The 21,751-nt window shown below is 44.9% G+C and overlaps 2 protein-coding genes across 6 annotated transcripts in view; one reads left to right on the forward strand and one right to left on the reverse strand.

Annotated features, from left to right (window-relative positions):
- meis1b (Meis homeobox 1 b) overlaps nt 1-21,432 on the reverse strand; it is a 129,723-nt gene extending 108,291 nt beyond the window's left edge. For 4 of the 5 annotated variants that reach the window (XM_085922199.1, XM_085922196.1, XM_085922198.1 and 1 more), the window contains exons 1-2: nt 21,137-21,432; nt 18,889-19,005 (exon numbers count right to left, since the gene is read on the reverse strand). The gene's annotated coding sequence lies outside the window, so the exon portion shown is untranslated. Of the gene's footprint in view, nt 1-18,888; nt 19,345-21,136 lie in introns of those variants that run through there. The other variant, XM_085922200.1, reaches the window with a different exon arrangement.
- Nucleotides 1,940-19,643, forward strand: spred2b (sprouty related EVH1 domain containing 2b). Its single transcript, XM_085922191.1, has 6 exons — nt 1,940-2,494; nt 11,840-12,032; nt 12,139-12,307; nt 12,752-12,816; nt 15,685-15,846; nt 15,965-19,643. The coding sequence occupies exons 1-6, from the start codon at nt 2,466-2,468 to the stop codon at nt 16,751-16,753; spliced, it is 1,407 nt and encodes a 468-aa protein (XP_085778317.1). The 5' UTR covers nt 1,940-2,465; the 3' UTR covers nt 16,754-19,643.
- Nucleotides 21,433-21,751: the final 319 nt, after the last annotated feature.

Genomic DNA, 21,751 nt, shown 5'->3' on the forward strand with positions numbered 1-21,751 from the left:
GTCAAATAATTAATAAATACATAATTTGGCAGTTTAATGTCAATGTGTGCAGCCGTGTTACACAATACAGCGCCAAGGGAGACGGCGAAAAATACTCAGTGCTGTTTACTCGGCCGAAGATGAACGGGTCTTCTTTCTTATTAAGAGTTTGTGTACAGACGCATGCACAGATGAGGCCTTTTGGATGAATTGTACTTCCATGCACTGACATAAACCAGACCACATTTCTAAGAGTATGGCTGTAACTAATATCCAAACAGAAGTGTGTGCATGTCTATTACTTGTATTTGTAAAGAAATAATAATAATAATAATAATAATAATAATATTAAATAAAAATCAAGGACTTGAAATTTCTTAGTCTGAAGAACTTTTTTCCATCCTAAATTTAGCACGTATATGAGCAAGAACTTTTCCCATTTGAGCCACATGGTGCCAGTATAGGTCCTCATTCAGTTGTCAGTCATTGACCATGTGAAAAGAATACAAGTGGAACTAATATGTAAATAAATATTTTTTTTTTACATTAAAAAATATATATATTTTTGCTAATGAGTTCGTGGTAAAATGGAATTTATGTACAAAAGGTTGCTAGCTTAATGCTAACATACGATGCAAAACACCATAGACATGCCCACAAAACCAGCAATTATGCAGTACTAACACTTTAATTAAGTAACGCAAATTGTGCATCAACACATGTAGACAGACGACATAAGACTTTTTAATGCTCAGAGAAGAACAACTAATATCAACTGCAGATTCCTGAATCACTTGTGGATAATGTTTTGTATGATGTAAGCTTGTATTATACTGCCCCCTGGTGACCAAGGCACACACGGAACACAACAATACAACATTAGTATTGAACATCATGATGCACAAACTTGTAATTACTTTATTCTATTTAATTTTAATTATAGCAATATGTTACAGGTGCAATACCGCAAAGTGTAGAGTGCTCCTTTTCTTAAAAAAACTATATGATAAAAAAATAGGGAAAAGACTGGAAAAGATGAATGACATTTCTATTTATTTAAAAGGAGAAAGATGCTATGAGATTGAAGTGTAAATTAATCTTCAAAGTCATCCTATGACAAAGGCAAGAATGACCAGCAGAGGGCGCTGCTACATCACGCTTTCTGAAATCCTGTCTGGGGGGATTAGTTCAGACTTGATCCTCTCTTTATAAAAACAAACAATGCAGTCTAGTGTTTAGTGGTGTTGTAAACAGAAGCGCTCAATCATCTGACTTGCTCACACTTTAAGTGGATCAATAGGTGTGGGAAAAGATCAATCCAGAACGATTGTCTCAGTAAAATTAATCGGGCTTTTGAGTAAATCATGCATGTGGAGTTTGGAACTGCATGTTAGTTCACTCTGAGGTGAGATTAACCGATGAGGCCTGAAAAGTTCGACTTCAGATTCCGCAGGTCTAAATTTGTATAAAATTGCGTACTGTATATATATATTAAAAAAAAATCCAATGCGAGGCATGTATCATTTTTTTTTCTTTTTCAATACAAAAATGCAGACACATTTTATTGGTCTTTTTGTGGAAACAAATATTTGTTCTTCTTACTTTCGCTATTTGTGAAACCAGGGTTTTTAGTTGTTTTTTTACAGATGACAACAAATATTGGACCATATTGTTTTGATGAACATGTGTCCAGTTTTTTTTTTTTTCCTCAGAACTATGCAAGTTGATCAGAGGACAAAACTACTGCAGGCTATTTTATGCACAATGAGTTAGAAATCATGTAGTTGTTATGAGGAGCTAAGTTGGGGTGCTATTTATTTGGGGTGTGGGGCATGTGGCTTGCAGCCCCAGCACCAAACTGGAGACCTACGTCACAACTTCCGCCCTGCTCCCTCTCCTCCCTCCCCAAGCTCCCCCCCCCCCCCTCCCCGCCCCCTCCCTCCCTCCTCCCCCGGCATCGCTGGAGCGACTCGGGCTGCCTGCCTGCTTGCCTGGCTGCCTTGCAAACCAACATGGAGTAGGAGCGCGAGAGATGGGGCTCTAGCGGGGCCACCCCACGGCGACTACAACGCGATTTTTACATTGTAATAACAACAACCACCGTCGTGTGGAGGACATTTTTGGGGGGGGAGGGCAAAAAAAAAAAACGACAACCAGCCAGCACCTGAGGGCGAGTCCATATTGTCCTGCAAGGCGGGGGGAGGGAAGGCTTTTGTCGGACTAACACTACCTGCAGGCTCGCTGAAAAGTTGGAGGATATCGGAGGAGAGGGGTTCGACATTTGCAATCGAAAAGCAGCTGGCTAACGAGGAATAAGAGCAGGGAGGTGAAGAGGGAGAAGGGGGGTGGGTTCGCACTGCACACCAAAGATTTCCAGGAGGATATTTTGGTGGTAAATGTGGATTTGTAGCGGGGATCAACGCGATGACGAGGACGAGGAAGAACGCATCCGCCGCGCTACGTGACCCGAGGTGAAGCGAGGAAACATGATAGAAGAAGAAACACACCCAAACGAGTAAGTAGCCATATAAAACCCCACCACCGCCACCCCTACATTTTACCCCCCTTTGCGCTCTCCCACTGCACCCCCTCTCGTGCTTAACTTGGTCTCCACTACTTTTTTAAAATACCTTCTGCTTAAAATCATTCAAGACAACAGAATGCAATAAGAGTTGCTGGGTGGCTAGCATGAAAGGGCCACCTTGTGTTTGGAGGAAAAAAACGAGGAGGTGGTGGAGGAGTCGAAGCGTGGGTGGATTGGAAACATTTTGTGAACGGATCTTCTGCCAGCAGCCCCCCGTTTTAAAAACACTTCCCCCGGCTGAGAAAGCTTGCAGCTCTCACTATGTCAAATTAGACAAAAACGAGACAAGGCCACAAAGTGATCCTATCGGCGGGTGTGTTATTATAATATTTGTTTTTAGCTCCGTGTGTGCGTGTGTGTGTGGTGCCCCTAACCGAAAGGGGAAGTCTCACAGGATATGAGATATCCGATACGCCTCATCCGCCATGTCTTTCTCAATCGCACCTCATTTGCATACCCCCATTCATAAAAAAAAAAGCTCGGTTTGAAAACGATACGCTGTCGTCGCGAATCCCACATGTATTACATTAATGTTGGTTAAAATAGCGTCATAATGCCTTAATGGCCTCGCTTCCGTGAGCACCCACGAGACTTCTCCATCGATCCAACATGGAGACGTTTGTTATGCTGGTTCGCCATTTTGGCTCTGCGATGTCGATTGGTGTATGTGTCGGTGGGAACTTGCATTTGGAGAGGGAGGGGTGGTGGAAGGGGCCGAAGGGCATCAGAGGGGGATGTTTGCGCTGCGGTAGCGTGACGCCGGCGTCATTCATAAAAGCCCTCGAAACCTTCCGGAGCTGTCTCCCCCATTCATGCCCGCCGGCCGCACTCGGCTCCGCGGGAGTAACAGTGACAGAGCCTCGGCTCTTTTGGAAGGTCACTTCAGTGCTATAGCTACGAGCTAAATTGCACAATTCAGCACAACCCTGTCTATTATAGCTCATGCACGATATATATATATATATATATATATATATATATATATATATATATATATATATATATATATATATATATATATATATATATATATATATATATATATATATATATATATATATATATCACAATAACTATAATAAGGGCAGATTAGCAACTTTCAAAATACATGCAGATGCTTGCATTTCACAGCACGAATGAATCAAATGCAATTAAGAAAGGCTGCAAAATAGACGGACTATAGCTGAAAATGAATGTTTTTTTTAATTGCAATTTGTGGGCAAGATGCCCATTGACATTTATCCGAGGTCAGTCTGGCATCCCACGGAAAGGTGATCCACCCCAAACAAAAAAGCACTCATCACGTAGCAGACGCTCGAGTTAGAGGGTCTGCATATTGAACCCCCCCTTGCTAAGATTGTTCTGTTCCTCATGTTTATATTTGTCAGCATTTGATATCGAGACTATCCCGTTTGGTGTGGAATTTCATGGCAGTCGACCGGTAATAACCGTCAAGAATAACACACTAAATTTGTGCCAACAGCCTTTGCTAAGTGCACTCGAGTAGCCTTGTTTGGTCATTTATTACCTCCGACATACCTACGTTTACTTACACGAACGTCATCTTTGAGGAATTTCCGAAAATATAACATAACTATATGGAGAGAGAGCATTGTTGTCCGTAGAATGTGACTTCAAATTCTGAGCACCTTTCATAGTGATAGTGTGTACGCAATTACCAAATCTTTACCACAGGTTTCCCCCAAAATGTTTTTCATGGCTCAAATGCAATAAAGACACGAGAAGGGTGGATTTAAGGATCAAGTGTTAGAAGAATACTTCCACCTTGAAAGTAACCCAACGGAGGCCCGCCTTTAAACATGCATTGTTGGAAATACACTGTGCGTAATTAAAACACCATGTCGGTAGCGCATTCCAATCAATTCTATGAACTTAATAAACCGTGGTATCCCCCCACCACTACCCGCCCAAGTATGCACGCACACACACTATCATGTGGAACAGATCCATGGTAACAGTGTTTCCTGTGTTGTACTCATCACAGCTTTTATATAATAGCCTGAGCTGTTTATATCTCAAGTGCAAACAACAGAGTCCGATTGTTTGTTCTTTTTCATTAAAACAATAATTAATCTTTGCTCATCAGCTGACGGAATGACCCGAGGATTGTAATCATAGCCCGAGTCGGTGTCAACTTTGACTCTTACGAGCTCAGCTCCTTGCTTTGACGTTTTGCTAGGGTGATGATTGATGTGAATAAACGTGGTTAGCGCCGCCACAATGTACACTTATCATGTGCTTTGCATTTCCAGGCCCGAAAATCCCCTGTTTGGAATTCTCTGCAAAGACGGGACAAATAATGTCATTTTTTGATGTGGAGCTTTTCCCAGCAAATATAAAACGCAAAATGACTCGAGGGTTATTTAAGCGCCGATAACTCAGCCGGAAATCACATCGAATATCAGCCGGCTGAGTTTTAGGTCCATAAGCGTCGCCACGAGCGAAAACCGCAACATCCGAGTGTTTATGTAAACAGAGTTGACAAGTTATCAAACACAAGGAGGATTTAAGATACAACAGTCTTGCAAAGCGTAAGAAAAATACGCTTTTTATTCATTTCCATCTAAAAACAATGTTGTCGGACTGAAAGTATTAGCTGCTCAAGTCTAAGAGGATATGAAGCATTATGGGGAGTTTTGCTTGACCTTGTAAGAGGTTTAGAAGCAATCAGCTTATTTTCCACCTTGATTTCAACGGATCAGACGTAGTGCTAACATGGCACACGCTAAGAACTACCACTTCCAGTTTGCATTATTCACCACACTTTGACCCAATGTCAGCACTTTTCAAAACAAGATCTGAAAGCTCTCGAGTCTGTAAAATAATTTGTAAAAGATCAAAAATAGAAAAAGGGGTGAGAATTACCCAATTAGCTTTGGACCAATTCAAATCTCGGATATGATTGTGTCACGTTATCACGTAAATTTAACATTTCTCCGTAAAGTTATTTTTGAACAAAATCCGTATTGTTACAAAAACGAAGTCCTGTTTTAAGAACAAAAGGTATATTTATTTTATTATAGTCCCATCTTTTTTTTTCCTCTCTTGAATAATAGTCTAATCGTGTCGTAGAATTTATGTCGACTCTAAACCGTCCGCCTGAATGACTGCATTGGCAACCTCTCCGCTTGGACACGTGAGCGAGTGTTCCATATAAGGCCGTCGGATTGGCAAGAAGCCGATCGCGACGTCCCCCCGGGAGGCATCAGTGTCAATAGTTGGGAATGAACTCGCTTCACCTCACCCTCTTTATTTTTATTTTTTCATTTGTGGAGGGAATAGGGCAGCTTTTCATTTCTATTTCTTCACAACATGTGGAACGTTTCAAAGTAGCCGCCTCGCAATGTATACGCGACGAGTTCACACAGATTCTTTAGTAGCCATTTTTGGAGGTGTCTTTGACTATCGCTGTCAAAACATTTTCATGAAAATCCTAACTGATATTGGAGAGCACGGAACATGTTAGCAAATTCTTGGAGCCACTCGCTGACCTGGAAACAACCTTCGCCTCACCCTCTGGCTGTCAGATGTCATGGTTTGCATTATGCTTTAGATTGTTAAGATAAATTAAAGGTGTTTACATTATTTGCAAATTAACTATTTAATAGTATTTTAAATGCAGTCCAGTACTGGAAACTAGATTTTTGTTTTAGACTTGCGCGTGGTGTAGCTAATGCATTCGTTAAGTTTGACCCCCACTGAATATTAGCAATTTTAATGTCCATCCATCCATCCATCCATCCATCCATCCATCTTCTACTGCTCATCCGGGGTCGGGTCGCGGGGGCAGCAGCTTTAGGAGGGACTCCCAGACGTCCCTCTCCCCAGCCCCTTCAGCTCAACCCGGGGGATCCCAAGGCGTTCCCAGGCCAGCTGAGAGACATAGTCTCTCCAGCGCATCCTGGGTCGTCCCCGGGGTCTCCTACCGGTGGGACATAACCGGAACACCTCCCCAGGGAGGCGTCAAGGTGAGCCACCACATCTGGCTCCTCTCAACGTGGAGGAGCAGCGGCTTTACGCCCAGACTCTCCCGGATGACCGAGCTTCTCACCCTATCTCTAAGGGAGAGCCCGGACACCCTGCAGAGGAAACTCATTTCGGCCGCTTGTATCCCGGATCTCGTTCTTTCGGTCACGACCCATTGCTTGTGACCATAGGTGAGGGTAGGAGCGTAGCTCGGCCGGTAAATCGAGAGCTTTGCCTTTTGGCTCAGCTCTCTTTTCACCACGACGGACCGGTAAAGAGTCCGTATTACTGCCGACGCTGCACCGATCTGCCTATCGATCTCGCGCTCCATCCTGCCCTTACTCATGAACAAGACCCCAACATACTTGAACTCCTCCACTTGGGGCAGGATCTCATCCCCGATCTGAAGTGGGCATTCCACCCTTTTACGACCGAGGACCATGGACTCGGATTTGGAGGTGCTGACCGTCATCCCGACAGCTTCACACTCGGCTGCGAACCGCTCCAGTGAGAGCTGGAGATTACGGCCTGAAGAAGCCAAAAGCACCACGTCATCTGCAAAAAGCAGAGACGCGATGCTGAGGTCCCCAAATCGGACCCCCTCAATGCTTCGGCTGCGCCTAGAAATTCTGTCCATAAAAATTATGAACAGAATCAGGGACAAAGGGCAGCCTTGGCGGAGTCCAATCCTCACTGGGAACGAATAGCGACTTACTGCCGGAAATTCAGACCAAACTCTGGCATCGGTGACCGAACCGCCCTTATCAGTTGGCTCGGCACCCCATACTCCCGAAGCACCCTTCACGGAACCTCCCGAGGGACACGGTCGAACGCCTTCTCCAAGTCCACAAAACACATTTGGACTGGTTGGACGAACTCCCATGCACCCTCGAGGATCCTGCCGAGGGTGTAGAGCTGGTCCACTGTTCCATGGCGAGGACGAAAGCCACACTGCTCCTCCTGAATCCGAGGTTCGACCTCTCGACGGATCCTCCTCTCCAGCACCCTTGAATAGCCCTTTCCAGGAAGGCTGAGGAGTGTGATTCCCCTGTAGTTGGAACACATCCTCCGGTCCCCCTTCTTAGAGAAGGGAAGCACCACCCCAGTCTGCCAATCCAGAGGCACCATCCCTGATGTCCACGCAATGTTGTAGAGGAGTGTCAGCCATAACAGCCCCACAACATTCAGAGCCTTTAAGAACTCCAGGCGGATCTCATCCACCCCAAGAGCCTTGCCACCGAGGAGTTTTTTAACTACCTCAGTAACTTCAACCCCAGAGATTGGAGAGTCTGCCTCAGAGTCTCCAGGCCCTGCTTCTACAATGGAAGGCGTGTCAGTGGAATTGAGGTCTTCGAAGTATTCTCCCCACCGACTCACGATGTCCCGAGTCGAGGTCAGCAGCATGCTATCTCCACTGTAAACAGTGTTGACTGTACACTGCTTTGCCTTCCCGAGACGCTGGATGTTGGACCAGAATTTCCTTGAAGCTGTCCGGAAGTCATTCTCCATTCGGGCGAGGGAAAACGAAGTCCATTTGTCTTTTTCGTCATGAGGGGCTTGGGTGAGCCGTGCTTTGTCTGGCCCCTCACCTAGGACCCTTTTGCCATGGGTGACCCTACCAGGGGCATGAAGCCCCAGACAACATGGCTCCTAGGATCATAGGGGCACGCAAACCCCTCCACCACGAAAAGGTGACCCCTTAAGGAGTGGGGATCGGACCGCCAAGGTCCCCGCCTTTGGCCGGCGCCCAGCTCACTTCTCACCCGACCCCTTTGGCCTTTTCTACAAGCGGTGAGCCCATGGGAAGGGGGACCCATGTTTTCTTTTCGGGCTATGCCCGGCCGGGCCCCGTGGGCGAAGGCCCAGCCACCAGGCGCTCTCCTTCGATCCCAGCCACCAGGCGCTCTCCTTCGAGCCCAGCCACCAGGCGCTTGCCTTCGAGCCCAACCTTCAGGCCTGGCTCCAGATCGAGGACCCGGTGACCCGTGTCCAGGCGAGGTGAAACAAAGTCCATTTGTCTTTTTTGTCATAAGGGGCTTGGGTGAGCCGTGCTTTGTCTGGCCCCTCACCTAGGACCCTTTTGCCATGGGTGACCCTTCCAAGGGCATGAAGCCCCAGACAACATGGCTCCTAGGATCATAGGGGAACGCAAACCCCTCCACCACAAAAAGGTGACGACTCAGGGAGTGGGGATCGGACCGCCAAGGTCTCCGCCTTTGGCCGGCGCCCAGCTCACTTTGCACCCGACCCCTTTGGCCCCTCCTACAGGCGGTGAGCCCATGGGAAGGGGGACCCATGTTTTCTTTTCGGGCTATGCCCAGCCAGGCCCCGTGGGCGAAGGCCCGGCCACCAGGCGCTCGCCTTCGAGCCCAACCTCCAGGCCTGGCTCCAGAGCGAGGACCTGGTAACCCGCGTCCGGGCGAGGGAAAACTAAGTCCATTTGTCTTTTTCGTCATAAGGGGCTTGGGTGAGCCGTGCTTTGTCTGGCCCCTCACCTAGGACCCTTTTGCCATGGGTGACCCTTCCAGGGGCATGAAGCCCCAGACAACATGGTTCCTAGGATCATAAGGGCACGCAAACCCCTCCACCACGATAAGGTGACGACTCAGGGAGTGGCAATTTTTTATGTAATTTTTTTAAGGAAAAAAAAAACAGACGGTGTGCGCGTCAATATAGTCAACTGTCAAAAGTTAATTGTGATTTTAAAATGTTTCATTTGCGATTTAATCATGCTCCCGTGATCTTTCGAAAAGCCAAACATTGTATTCCAAAATTGGAAGTTGAATATCAAATATGTGAAGAAAGCCTACGCGTGCCTCGTCGTTACAGATTTGGCCTGAAACAATACGGGCGCACCGAAAAGTCAGCGCCACTTCCTACTGGCGTGGACTTGAGGTGTGTGCGGCGTTATGCGTATGATTAGATCAAGGAGTGGCCTTTGTCAGCGCTCTATTCAGAGGAAGTGTTGCCGCCCTCATCACACAGCACGGGGCCTTTTTTTTTTTTTTTACTATCGCAAACAGTCACGCATGAGTCGGATGCCGCACATGACGACCTGACGACTGGAGGGCCCTGTTAGGTGACTTGCATTGTTACACATAAATCACATCCTCCCGATGCATCTGTAATCTCAATTTTATTGAGATTCTATCTGGATTCTAGACAGGGCCAAGTGTCCTATAAGTCATATTTGAACATTTTCTGAAATTTAGAACACAAATTTCACCTAGCATGGTGTGTATTGTTGTATTGACTTGGTAACAGTAAGTTAAAAATGACGGACAATTATGTCATTAGGCTAATACAATTAATTACACACGTATTCACTGATGTGACTGCCAATTATTTTACTGAATTGGCACATAAGGGTGAATGCCCATTCAAGTGTCTGTTGTTGTTTTTTTAAGTTGCTTAGAACAATTGCCATTACTGAATGACATATATGGGGTCAATATATTTTTCTAATATTAGTGCAAACAAATGAGCCAAACTAAGAGGTGGCCATTGTTTATCGCAGAGGCTAACTATGCCAATGGACTTTCAACCTGAAGACAGGGCAGCTGATAAAATTAGAAGAGGTGATTCTTGAATTGCCCTTACTCTTATCAGCGCCGTTGCCAATGAGTGGCATGTGTTCCAACCTTGCTATGCAAACACATTTGGCAAACAAAATAGTGACATAAAAATTCACATGACTTTAATTTAGAATTTGACGCAAAAAAAAAGCTCAAGCTGGTCGTTTTTGTCAGAATGAAGTTCCCAGCCCTTGCAAATGTTTTTTCGTGCATCCTTGTACGTTGGTCCAGAACACGCTGCGGCCGCCTCCGCCGCTGTGTGTATCAAAGTAGCGCTTGTGGCTCTTCCTTGTGTGTTCCCACCACAGATTACAGGGCCTGTCAGCAGACGGGGGCTCTAAACACGGGTCACAAGACGAGACCGAAATGTGACATTTTCACATCACTGAGAATGCTGATAGCCGCTATTGTGTATTTTGAACCATGTGTGCTTATAAAAAAGGTCTGGCTTTTTTTTTTTTTTTTTTTTTTCTGTTCGTGCTGCTCGTGGGTGGCCTGACCTGTCGCACATGTGTTTTCAAGTGCACCAAGCTCACGATGGTGATCAAATCTGAGCGCTATTTGAAATGGCCAAGTTTTACGATGTCAGTGTGTTAGTGTGCTCATTGACTCATTTGCGTTTTGAAAAGTACAACAGTTAGCTGACTAAACTAAATGCAACAAACAGAGAATCTGACAAAAGAGGGGAACGTCTGTCGAACAACTTGTTGCCCATCCCCGGGTTATTTATACGAGCTGTCGTTATGACTGAAGACTGTCTCAGTTAAGGTTTCAGGAGCCGGGGGAATGCTACTGTATATGTCAATGGACGAGAATGGAAATACAGATGTGTGTGTGGGCGAGCAAGTGAGAGATGAAGAGGGGAAAGGGAGGTGCAGGAGAGAGAGAGAGAGAGGTGTTGTTATATAATTAGCTTACAGACAGTGCCCGCGGATTTGACGCATCTATGCGCGCGCGCACACACACATACACACACAGAGCACAGGTGGCGAAACCAGTAGAGCGGCTCCCTCCCACCCACACACATTCATAAAAGTGACTGAATGACAAGCTGGCTGACGGCGTGACGACAGACAAACAGTGGAGTGCCGATCCACCCACCCACCGCTTTGCATGTTCATTTTTAAAAGACACTCACACAAAGACTCCTTCCTGTTGTTGTCAGATCAGTGCACGGAGGTCATTGTGTCCCCATGGAGGGTGGCGACCATCATGTTGGAACATGACGACTCTTTTGTTCTGTACTGGTGAACTCGGTAGACTAAACTGTCGCAGGTTCTTCCGTCTACGTGTCAAATAATCGCATTTTTTTCCTTCCTCCATTTCGTGTGGAATCACCAACAGATTCTGTGACGTTCTATTTTTCCCCCATAAAAAAGAAATCACGTAGAAAATTATCGCGCAGATTCCCTGTCAAAGTAGATGAAAGTTTAGGATGGAAATGTCACCAATTAGGAGCCCAGATTTAAGTTTATAAAATATGGTTACTTATGTAGGCCCGCGTGGTCGTGCGCGTGTGCGTACGACACCTCCCACGTCGTTAGAGCCGGGACGAGGCAAAGTCGTGACTGCAGACGCCCTCAAACATTCTGCCGATGTGTGGAAAGCAAACTCGATGCCGGGAAAAGATGATACGGTGAACTACCGTGTAAAGAGGCAATGGTTGCGCTATCGGGCCGAGTATCTAAGATCGGTTCTTATTGTCATGTTACAGTGACAGCTACATCGTGCGTGTGAAAGCGGTGGTGATGACGCGGGATGACTCGAGCGGAGGCTGGCTGGCCCAGGATGGGGGCGCTCTTAGTCGAGTGGGGGTGTGCCGGCTACGGCCGCCCGAGCTGCCCCAGCTACCGCCATCTGGCAGCTCCCAGTTTCTCATCCGAGGCGAGCGGCTACGGGACAAACAGGTGATGGCGGCCATGATCTATCCAAGAGCTAACTTTCTATAGAAAGTTTTCATCTCTTTGAAAATCCTGCAAGCCTCATCCTGACTGATGTTCTTTGGGTTGTCAGGTGATCATGGACTGCCCGTTGAGGAAGGACTTGGTGTACACTATCGCCACGCCCACCTTTCACCACTGGAAGGTGGAGGACCGAAGGTGCGGCCTGTCCTTCCAGAGTCCGGCCGATGCCAGGGCTTTCGACAGGGGAGTGCGCAAAGCCATCGAGGACCTGGCCGAAGGTACGTAGCGCCTTGCTAACAACATTTAGCATTTAATCACGCCACACAAAACAGGCACGCTCAATAACTGCCGTGCTTACTATTTCTCATTTGATTGTTTTCTATTTTTGACGAAGAAGTGTTTACTAGTGGCTTTATTGACATTGTAGCCAACCAGAAACTTTGTGGGAACTTTCAGGGAAAGGCCCTTTTTGTTCCCAGTACACAAAACCAAGTAGTCCCAATAGTGTCGCTTCCAAATGAACTTTACAAGAATAAGGTTTGCAAATTGACACTGTAGAGGAAGCAGTAAACGACCTTAAACACTGGTGTCAGACTCAAGGCCTCAAGACTCAGACTTTGTTCATTCACAAAGGCAAATGAAGTGTGTCAACTACAGGTTTCTTACAAATTCAATTTGGCCCGCGGAAAAAAAAACCGAGTTTTTTTTTCTTTGTCCTGTAGGTTCCACAACCTCCTCAACAGCACTCCAGAACGAGGGTGAGCTGGGTGACGACGACGTCTTCACCGTAAGTGTTTTCTTTTCGCTCAACTCAGGCAACACTAGAGCTGTTTGCAGTTTTAAAAAAAAGTTTGTCTGCTTGAGAGGGTCCCCCCCCCACCCCTACATCCTTGTAATACGACACCGAGAGCAGCAGGCAGGGTCAGAAGGTTACTTCCTGCTTCCCCCCCACCTCACCCCAACTCTCCCTCCACCCACTCGAGCAACTTAAAAAGAGAGCAGCAGCGTGCAAACTAGCGGCTCGCAGCTGTTTCCCAGCTTAGAGCCGAGCGGCTGATTTACGAGAGGAAGTGCCTCGTGGGTTCATCTTTTGGACTCTGGCTGTCTGCTACGGCCAAGACTAATAGGTGCTCTGCTGGGAGTGTACCGCCACCGCAGAGATGCACACAAACACCCAAAGAGGCTTTGACAAAGCTGTCATGGGATTCCACAACACTGGGAAGTATAGGCAAAGAGATTCCCTTGCAACATCAATGCTTTTAACAATTGTACTAGATATTTGGAAGTGGGGGTGTGCCTAATAACTGTTAAAAAAAGCTGAAGCCGAAAACTGAATCGCAATGAAACGAGGGAACGCTGTAATGTGATATTTTCAATGTTGTTGCCATATCTGCTGTTCCTTTTAGTTTCTTTTAATGATCTGGCGGTGCGGCGGCCGACAGGGCTCGCCAAGCGCGCAGTCGCGGACGGCACCAAATGCGCCAGCAGATTTACAGTCATCGGGGGACGGTGGGAAGAGGGGCAGGACGAATGATTCCTCATCGTCCTCCTCCACCTCCCTTTCAGAAGGTCTCTGTCTCGGCTCGGAACACTGGGAGTAGACGCGACGGAAAAAAATTGGGTGTAAATTCTAAGTTCATCCCAGGAGGACAACAAAAAAGCCTAGAAATTAACTTGGAAGTAGCCAGAATTGGAAATTAGAGAAAAGACATCTCGAAAAAAACTCTCAAAGTCGCTCACAGAGTCCGTTAGTGATCTGATCCTGTTTTGAATTAGTCGCAGCCTAGCAGGCCAGAGTACAGGCGGTATGTTTTGTTATTTTTGGCCGGCTGCTCCGCAAGAGCTTTGTAAGAAAGCAAAGAAGGGGGGCAGGGTCGAGGGGGGGGGGGGGGGGCGTTTGGAATTCTCAGCATGGCAGTGTCCATGTGGGGAGCGCTGCTCAGGAACGCGTCCAGGATATAACGGGTATAGCTTCACCGCACACACAAACGCATTTCTGGATCATATAAATCTGGCAAATAATTCATAGAGTTCAGGCCTCGCTATGTGCCAGATGGACGGGATCAAAGCGCTGGAGGTGAACAGTTTGTCCGTGTGATCATTCTTAGGAATAACTTCCGAGGGGTGAAAATGACACCATGGCTAAAACAGATGTGTCATGCGAGAAACATTGTTTTAAATGGATGTTGCTTTTAGCGGATATTCGCTAGTAAGCCCCGCTAGCACAGTGGCATCTTGAGACAAAATTGAATTTTGTAAACAATTTGGTGCTGAGCAAACAATTCTTCAAGCTATTTAATACTTTCAAAGGTTGCTGTCACACTAAACATGAAACATGTATTTAAGAACCACAACTTTGCCTTCCGCTAACACATAACACTAACCCTAACACAATAAATATGCTGACGAATAGCATCGATAGACTATGGTGGTTGATACCCTGCTTCACTTTTTTTTTGTCATCATGTTTTTTAGGGCTTTGCTTGAGTCATAATAGTATACACATTTTCTGGGGAAGATTCTAGAAAACTTCAAACTAAACCATATCGAACAAGGAATAACATGGCTCTTATATTTACCAAATCTGGACAGTGTTTTTGAGTTGTGCTGTATCAAATTCTTAGATCTCCAAAATCCAACACATCCTGATCCTTTATTTCTCATCACGAAAGACCACATCCCCAAACACGTGCCTGTCAGCTGGGACACGGATACCCCCCCCCCCCCCTACACGTCTGCGACTGCCTAGGCTGACCTGAAATCGATCTGCCCGCGTACTGTGTGGCCAGACGTGTGTGGTGTCTGGCCAAGATTTGACTTGGAGCAGCGCCCTGACGTTCTTTTGGCAGAAAGGAAGGAAGGCGGTCAGGATACGGGTGACATGAACAAGCAAAGTGGATCGAACATGCAAACCCGTCAACACTCAGGACTCCTGAATCGTATATATAATATTTTTAAGAAGCAGGGGTTTTTATTTTACTGACTTGAGGCTCTATGATGGCTTTCTCGCCAACCTTTCATTGGGAATTCCCGTTGAGAACAATTCCCCAGAGAGCTGCGGGAAATGTCAGGACAGGCTAATCCCAGCCAAAGCCTTTTCCCAACTACATGAGCTTTTTGCCTTTTTAAAGAGATTTGACCCCAAATCGGATGTCCTGCTAATAGATACAGATACTAATAGACAAGACTGATAAAGTACTTGTGGTTGAATGTCTCGTAAGTCTGGTTGAAAGTCCGCTAATTTAGCAAGAGTGAGGTTCGACTTTAGTGAGGTCAAGCGCTATCCAAAACTTTAAGGGACTATTCACCAAAACATTTTGACCCCATCGCCATGGTAACCACATCTGTAACTGTCCTAAAGCCATTAAAAGACTACCTGCTTTTTTCACGGTTCCGTTTTAAGGCAGATGCGTTGAAAAGTTTGCCCCCGTTTCCAAATGAGGAAGTCAAGGACTGAAAAACAAAGTCGTACTTTCCTGTTTTTTCCCCAATCGGAGTAGACGCTTCCTGTTTTTGTTTGTCAAATCTTGACGTCCACCTCCCGGCGACCAAGCAGGTTTTTTTTGTTTGGTTTTTTTCGTCGCGTCCAATGACAACGCAGCTCTCAGACGCATCCTGTGTTTGTTTGTCGTCGTCCTCCTCCTCCCTTTCCTAGAACGCCACCGACAGCTCGTCCAACTCCTCCTCCCAGAAGCTGGAGAGCTGCCTGCCGCCGCTCGAGTCCTCACCTCTACCGCAGAGGCACAGGTGCATGCTGGGATATCACCACAACCTTCACGACTCATACCGGCTATCGGACCACTACCTGCTGGACCAGGTTAGATTTTATGTTCCATCCTCAACAGGACAAACTAAAGAACTTGTTAGACCGAGGACCCCAGTAATTGTTTACAACCTGTCAACGTCCCATTTGAAACTATTCTCTCTTTCCACAGCCTTTGTCTCGGCTTCCTCATGTCACCTTTCAGGAGGATGAGGAAATTGTGCGCATCAACCCACGCGAGCGCAGCTGGGAGCGGGTGGGTGACCGTGTCAGCGAGCGTCTCTATGCGCGCCCGTCAGAGCGCTCTTGGCTCACGGGCTACGAGGACTACCGCCACCCCACCATGCGCGACAAGTTCATTCAGATGGACGACACAGAATCCTACGTCCACTTTGCTAAGACCGAGGCGCAGAAGCACGACTACACGTACCCGCTAGCGCCCGTCCTCTCGCCCTCAGACTCCGATCCAGCCCTAGGACCCTTTGCCGTTAAGGGCCACCACGGCGGGTCCTACCGCCAGGGCTTTTCCGTGGTCTCTAGCCAGCCTCGCTCCTTCCTCCCCAGCTCTTCCTTGTCCACCAACGGCGGCAAGGGCCACAAGGAGGACGGTCTGGAGCGGGCCCACTGCGAACACTGCGGTGAGGCGTTCTTGGTGGCGGAGAACAGGCGAGGCCGGTGCCAGGACGCTCCGGATCCCGTGCGGGGATGCGTCCGGCGGGTCAGCTGCATGTGGTTGGCGGACACCATGCTCTACCACTGCATGTCCGACCCTGAAGGGGACTACTCGGATCCCTGCTCCTGCGATGGGGGCGAGGGCGGCCGGCTGGGCACGCGCTGGCTGGCCCTGCTGGGCTTGTCTCTGGTGGCGCCCTGCCTCTGCCTGTACCCACCGCTGAATGCGTGCCACCGGGCGGGCCTGGGATGCGGTTGCTGCGGGGGCCGACATAAGGCCCTCAGCTGAGAGGGAAAAAAACAGAACCCAACGCAAGCACAGGGAAGGACAGGGGACAACCGCTGAGGTTTCGCTTGATCGCCTGACAATTCCTGGAATTGATATAAGCCAAAAAGTCATAAAAAAAAATAAAAAAAAATAAAAAACTGGTGCATTTTCTAAGAGGCCTGGGAAGATAAGCTACCCCTAAAGGCAGACACTTGTCTCGTCTCTCCATGCTCCATTTCCGGGCAAGAGACCACACTCTTTTTTTTCAGGGGGCCTTTTATTTTTGTTTTTTGTTTTATAGCTGAATATATATGTATCACATATGCAGGTACTTTATATTTTGTACACTGACTGTCATCAGAGAACTTAAATTGCAGTGTTCCCCCGCGAATACAAGGATCAAACCGTGCCACCCAAAAAAACCAAAAACCTCACGTCTATGGTAATTGACGCACCTCTAAAACGCTTTATAATCGCCAACAGATGCCACAAGATGGCGATAAAGCATTGCCTGTCTATTAGACAGAGCTATGGTTTGATGACATGATGCTCGCCCCGTCACTTCAAAATAGTTCCTTGGCACCAAAGCAATACTTTTATATGAAACATGGCTTTGGCCTGAGCACAAAAACAGCAAATGTGAGTTTTTCTTCAGATGATCAGTTCTAAAAATAAACTCGAGGAATATGCGGGGGAATACTGTACTCTTTTCTTTGTTCTATTATTTACTTTCCTATTTCAACATCCTTGTTCCAATCGAGACACTACATCTGAAAAGTATGAGGCCACATCCTAGCAATCAGAATATCCCAAAGATTTTATTTATTTTCTCATTGTACTGATCCACCAGCAGAACAAAAAGAAATTGTTTTGGCTTAGTGGTTCACTCATGGTGCCTCCGGTCACACTCACCCATTATTGTTAGGATTATTACAAAAGGTGCCTCAAAAAGTATAATCACTAAAATCCGGAAACCCTGCCATTCTTGGGAATTCAGCGTCAGAAATTCATGTTTTGTTTTGTTTTTTGCTGCCACTTGCCTTAACAATCTGGAGTGAAGATCTTCGTCGCAGAACTCAAAAGTGCAGCGACAAACTTGGTTGAAACCTTTTTTTATACTTAAAAAAATACAATAAAAAAGATATAACAAACAAGACTTACCTGCGACGTACAATCGGCTCAGACCAACGGTGACATTAGAGGAGCACCGCCAATCCCAACAAACTCAATTTATAGCCATAGTATTCTTTTGTTCAAACAAGTCTGAACAAAAGATACTATGGCTATCACAAATGAAGACATAACGAACACAGTCCAACTAAACTCAATTTATACTGTACATTTTGGGTGTCAAAATACAAGACCCGTTTATGACAAGTGTTAGCATTGCTTTTTGTGTGCTTTAAAAATCGTCTTGTCGTTTTTGTCAAATCTGAACAAACATTAAGCAACATGTGAAAAGCAATACTAGCACTGTGCCATAAGTGATGTGGACAAAACCATGACAACTATTATTAGATGTACCCCTTCCTTAAGTACAAAAAACAATTCCACACCAATCAATATTTTGGAGGAAAAAAAATCAGTTGTGATACAATGCAACAGCTACTGTGAGATATATCTATGTTGAAGTATCTACTGGATATGTGACTAAATCAAGCTATAGAAAAAAAAACATGCAGACATCCAAGAAATGTAGTTATTTAATGTGAATAAGAATATTGAAGAAAAAAAAAACCCTAAATTTGGTAACAGGAAAAACAACAACTGTACAATATCTGATATTGGCTCAAGTATACTAAATCGATATCTCATGTTGGCATATCTGTATTGCACTAGTATTTAATGTTGATATCAGATTATGCCATATAAATTCTGTAATAATAAGATATCGGTGTAGCCATACTGTACTGATATCAGCATGTTGATACTGTATTTGATATTTGATGTTGGTATATCGATGCTGTATTTATATTGCAATATTTTGTTCCATCCCTTGCTGGAATCCTTTTGACAAATGCTTCATATAAATGTTTTTTAAGGCATCTAGAGCGTTTAAAAAGGACAAGGGTGCCCCCCCCTCCCCTCCCAATGCAACTAAAACCTAGGAAGTCAAGCTCCCATCCGGATAGAGTTGCCAAGGAAATGTCACTTACTGTAGTTGAAGTCCAGAATGGCTGAGGATGTCCTTTTACCTTGAGTCCGTCTCCCACGTCCTGTGCTTTTGTGTCCTTGGTGTGTATTTTTTTTTTTTTTACCTCCCGACGCTGCATCTGCGGGGATTGAAAAAATACGAAATAAAAAAAACATCCCATTTGTAGTGTCAAACATTGGGGGAGAGACAATCAGAATAGGAAAGTGTGTGTTTGACTTTTTTCCTCTCCGTCCACTCTTTTATGTGTCCTTTCAGAGCCAACTTACAAGTGCCTGAACGCATCGTCTCTTCTGTCTTGTATTAAAGTTGAGAAGTTATTAGAAAAAAAATGACTCCCTGTATTTGAATCAGAACCATTTTTTTTACACTTAGTATTTTTACCTCTGTAAAAAAAACATAAAAAATGCATAAGAACATTATATAAGTATATATAATATATATATGTATATCTATATATAATATAAATATACCGTATATATATTATATATATATTCTACATATATCAAGTGTATGTTGTACATTTTTTATTTCTATTTTTTTTAATAACTGTTTCTAACTAACGTACGATGGATGTAGCGCTTGCTTTTTTGCGAAGGAACAGGAAGTACTTTGTAGATAATGAGTGTGCGTGTGCGTGTTTGGGGAAGGTGGTGGTGGGGGGGGGGTCGTGAGGGTGGTCGGTTCTGTGAGAAAAACTGAAATGCAATGTGTCTTCGCCTTCCGCAGCCAATAAAAGTTGAGAAAATGTTGAAAGCATATCTGAGCCTGTCTGATGATTATCAATAGGAAACTACTCACTTCCTTTTTGGAATTTGAGGAGAGAAAAAAAAAAAACGTTTGTAAGGTTCCACAACCGGATCAATATCCAACGACATCTCTGGAACGTTATGCAAATGAGGAAGATGATCCAATAAGCAGATAATCAACTTTGTACCGATTTTCTTTTTTTTCATTTTTTTTTTTTTTAGCTTCTCCAGTATGATTCAAGCTTTTATTACCTCAACCGGTTGAGGTTTTCTCTCCTACTAAACATGAAACAAAGAGAATTGTATGTGAATTTAAAAATACTGCCTAACCTTGCCTCTGCGATGTGTGCTAGTTAATGCTAACACACAATGCTATCGACAGTGCTAAGCAAACAAACAGCATCAGTACTTGCAGTGCCAGGTATGCATATATTCTTTGTCATCTGTGAAGACCGACTACCATTATCGCAGGTTACTAAGAAGAAGTGACCGCCTGGAATGGATTAACAACATTTCCAATCATTTCAATGGGGAAAGATTATTTGAGATACAAATTAAAGTCACCGAATAAATGAACCTTGTAACTTAAAGCACCACTGCACTGCACTTTATTTGCTTTTAAATGTCAAACTATTATTCCAAAAGTTCCAGAGTTCAAGTTCCTCAAGCTCCTATCGTGTCCAAAAAAACTCTTCTCCTTCCCAGCTGCCTCCCCTCCTAGGCAGGAACATGTGATAGCCATCGAGAGGGCGTTCATGCTCAAGATGTCTCTGCAAAAAGCATGTGGGCGATAATGACGGAGCGAGGAGGCTCTGGAGAGAGAAAAGAGAAAGGGGGGAGAAAAAAAGCCAGGGTCCCGCAGGGCTTTTGGGGGGCCTGCTCCAGCTTGGAAGATGCAAAAGAAAAAGAAAAAAACGTCACAGCAGTGCACATGTGCAAACATTTAAGATAGCTGCGCTCATAACAGGGTCAACGAGGCCCCTCTAGAAAGCGTTCTTTACGAGAATGGACTCCGCCATGGTGCTGCATGTCCAAAGATAGTCAAAGACTTAAAATACACTAAAAATCTGCACAACGAGACCTTAAGTATGCTTTAAAGCCTTCTCGCCTTGCCTTAACATTATTAGAAGCACTTATCAAAACGTACTACCTAAATTCTAATAGTCATATCTCAAGTGACCTGACTCACAGGTTTTTGACATACAGGTTGTCACTCAAATTATTATTGTTTTTATTTGTGGTCCAAGATGAAGTTTTAAATTTTTCGTAAAACAGAGAATCGCTATTACCGCGACTATACTACGTGAACACTGTAGACAGGCTAACTAAATGTAACAATACTCGGACATTTATAGTCTCTGAAAAAAGCTCACATACAGTTCTGACCACTTTCTCAAAGACACAATTTGCAATTCGTGAACCGAATACAAACTTAAATGTATATAAGAAAAGAAGGTTCGAAATAAAATCTAAAAATTAGCCATTTTCATGGTTCAAACATACCAGCGAAGTGTTCGGTAAAGTTGACGTCCTTTCTTCTTCATAGTTCTTTCCTTCTCACCTTGACTAAAATGGTTTGACTTGATATCTTTTGTCACATTTGTAGCCAGTGAAATTAACTGCGGGAGAAGTTAGATAACTGCTTTTGTATATATAAAACCGGCGACCTTCATTGAACATCTACTCCATTTTGAAAGCGCGGGCTTTCCGGTAACCAGATGTGACCTTACAGCGGCAATTGGGGGACCGTGCCACTTTTGCCACAACCTGACTACCAATGACTTTCGATCAGTGTAACAGCGTCATTTTATGAAACTAAATTGAGGTAAAAACGTGACATTTGGCATTTGAATACTAATGTATCATCGTTATGATCATCTTTAATTACTTTTTCAGGGGCAATATAATAAAATAAAAATGCTTTGAAAACCTGCGACCCCCGTGGGGACAAAGTGGTACAGGAAATAGATGGACGCTTTGAAAATATCTCTTTCAACCAATCACATTCTTCAGGAAAGACTGAAAATAACTTTTTTTTAACATAATTTTTACTCATTTGTTTTAGTTAACTTTTTTTTTTTACTAAAACGAATAAATAAAAAGTTGTTTTTTTTAGAC

The sequence above is a fragment of the Syngnathus leptorhynchus genome, chromosome 10 (genome assembly GCF_054491065.1).
Source record: "Syngnathus leptorhynchus isolate UIUO chromosome 10, UIUO_Slep, whole genome shotgun sequence".
Classification (NCBI taxonomy): Eukaryota; Metazoa; Chordata; class Actinopteri; order Syngnathiformes; family Syngnathidae; genus Syngnathus; species Syngnathus leptorhynchus.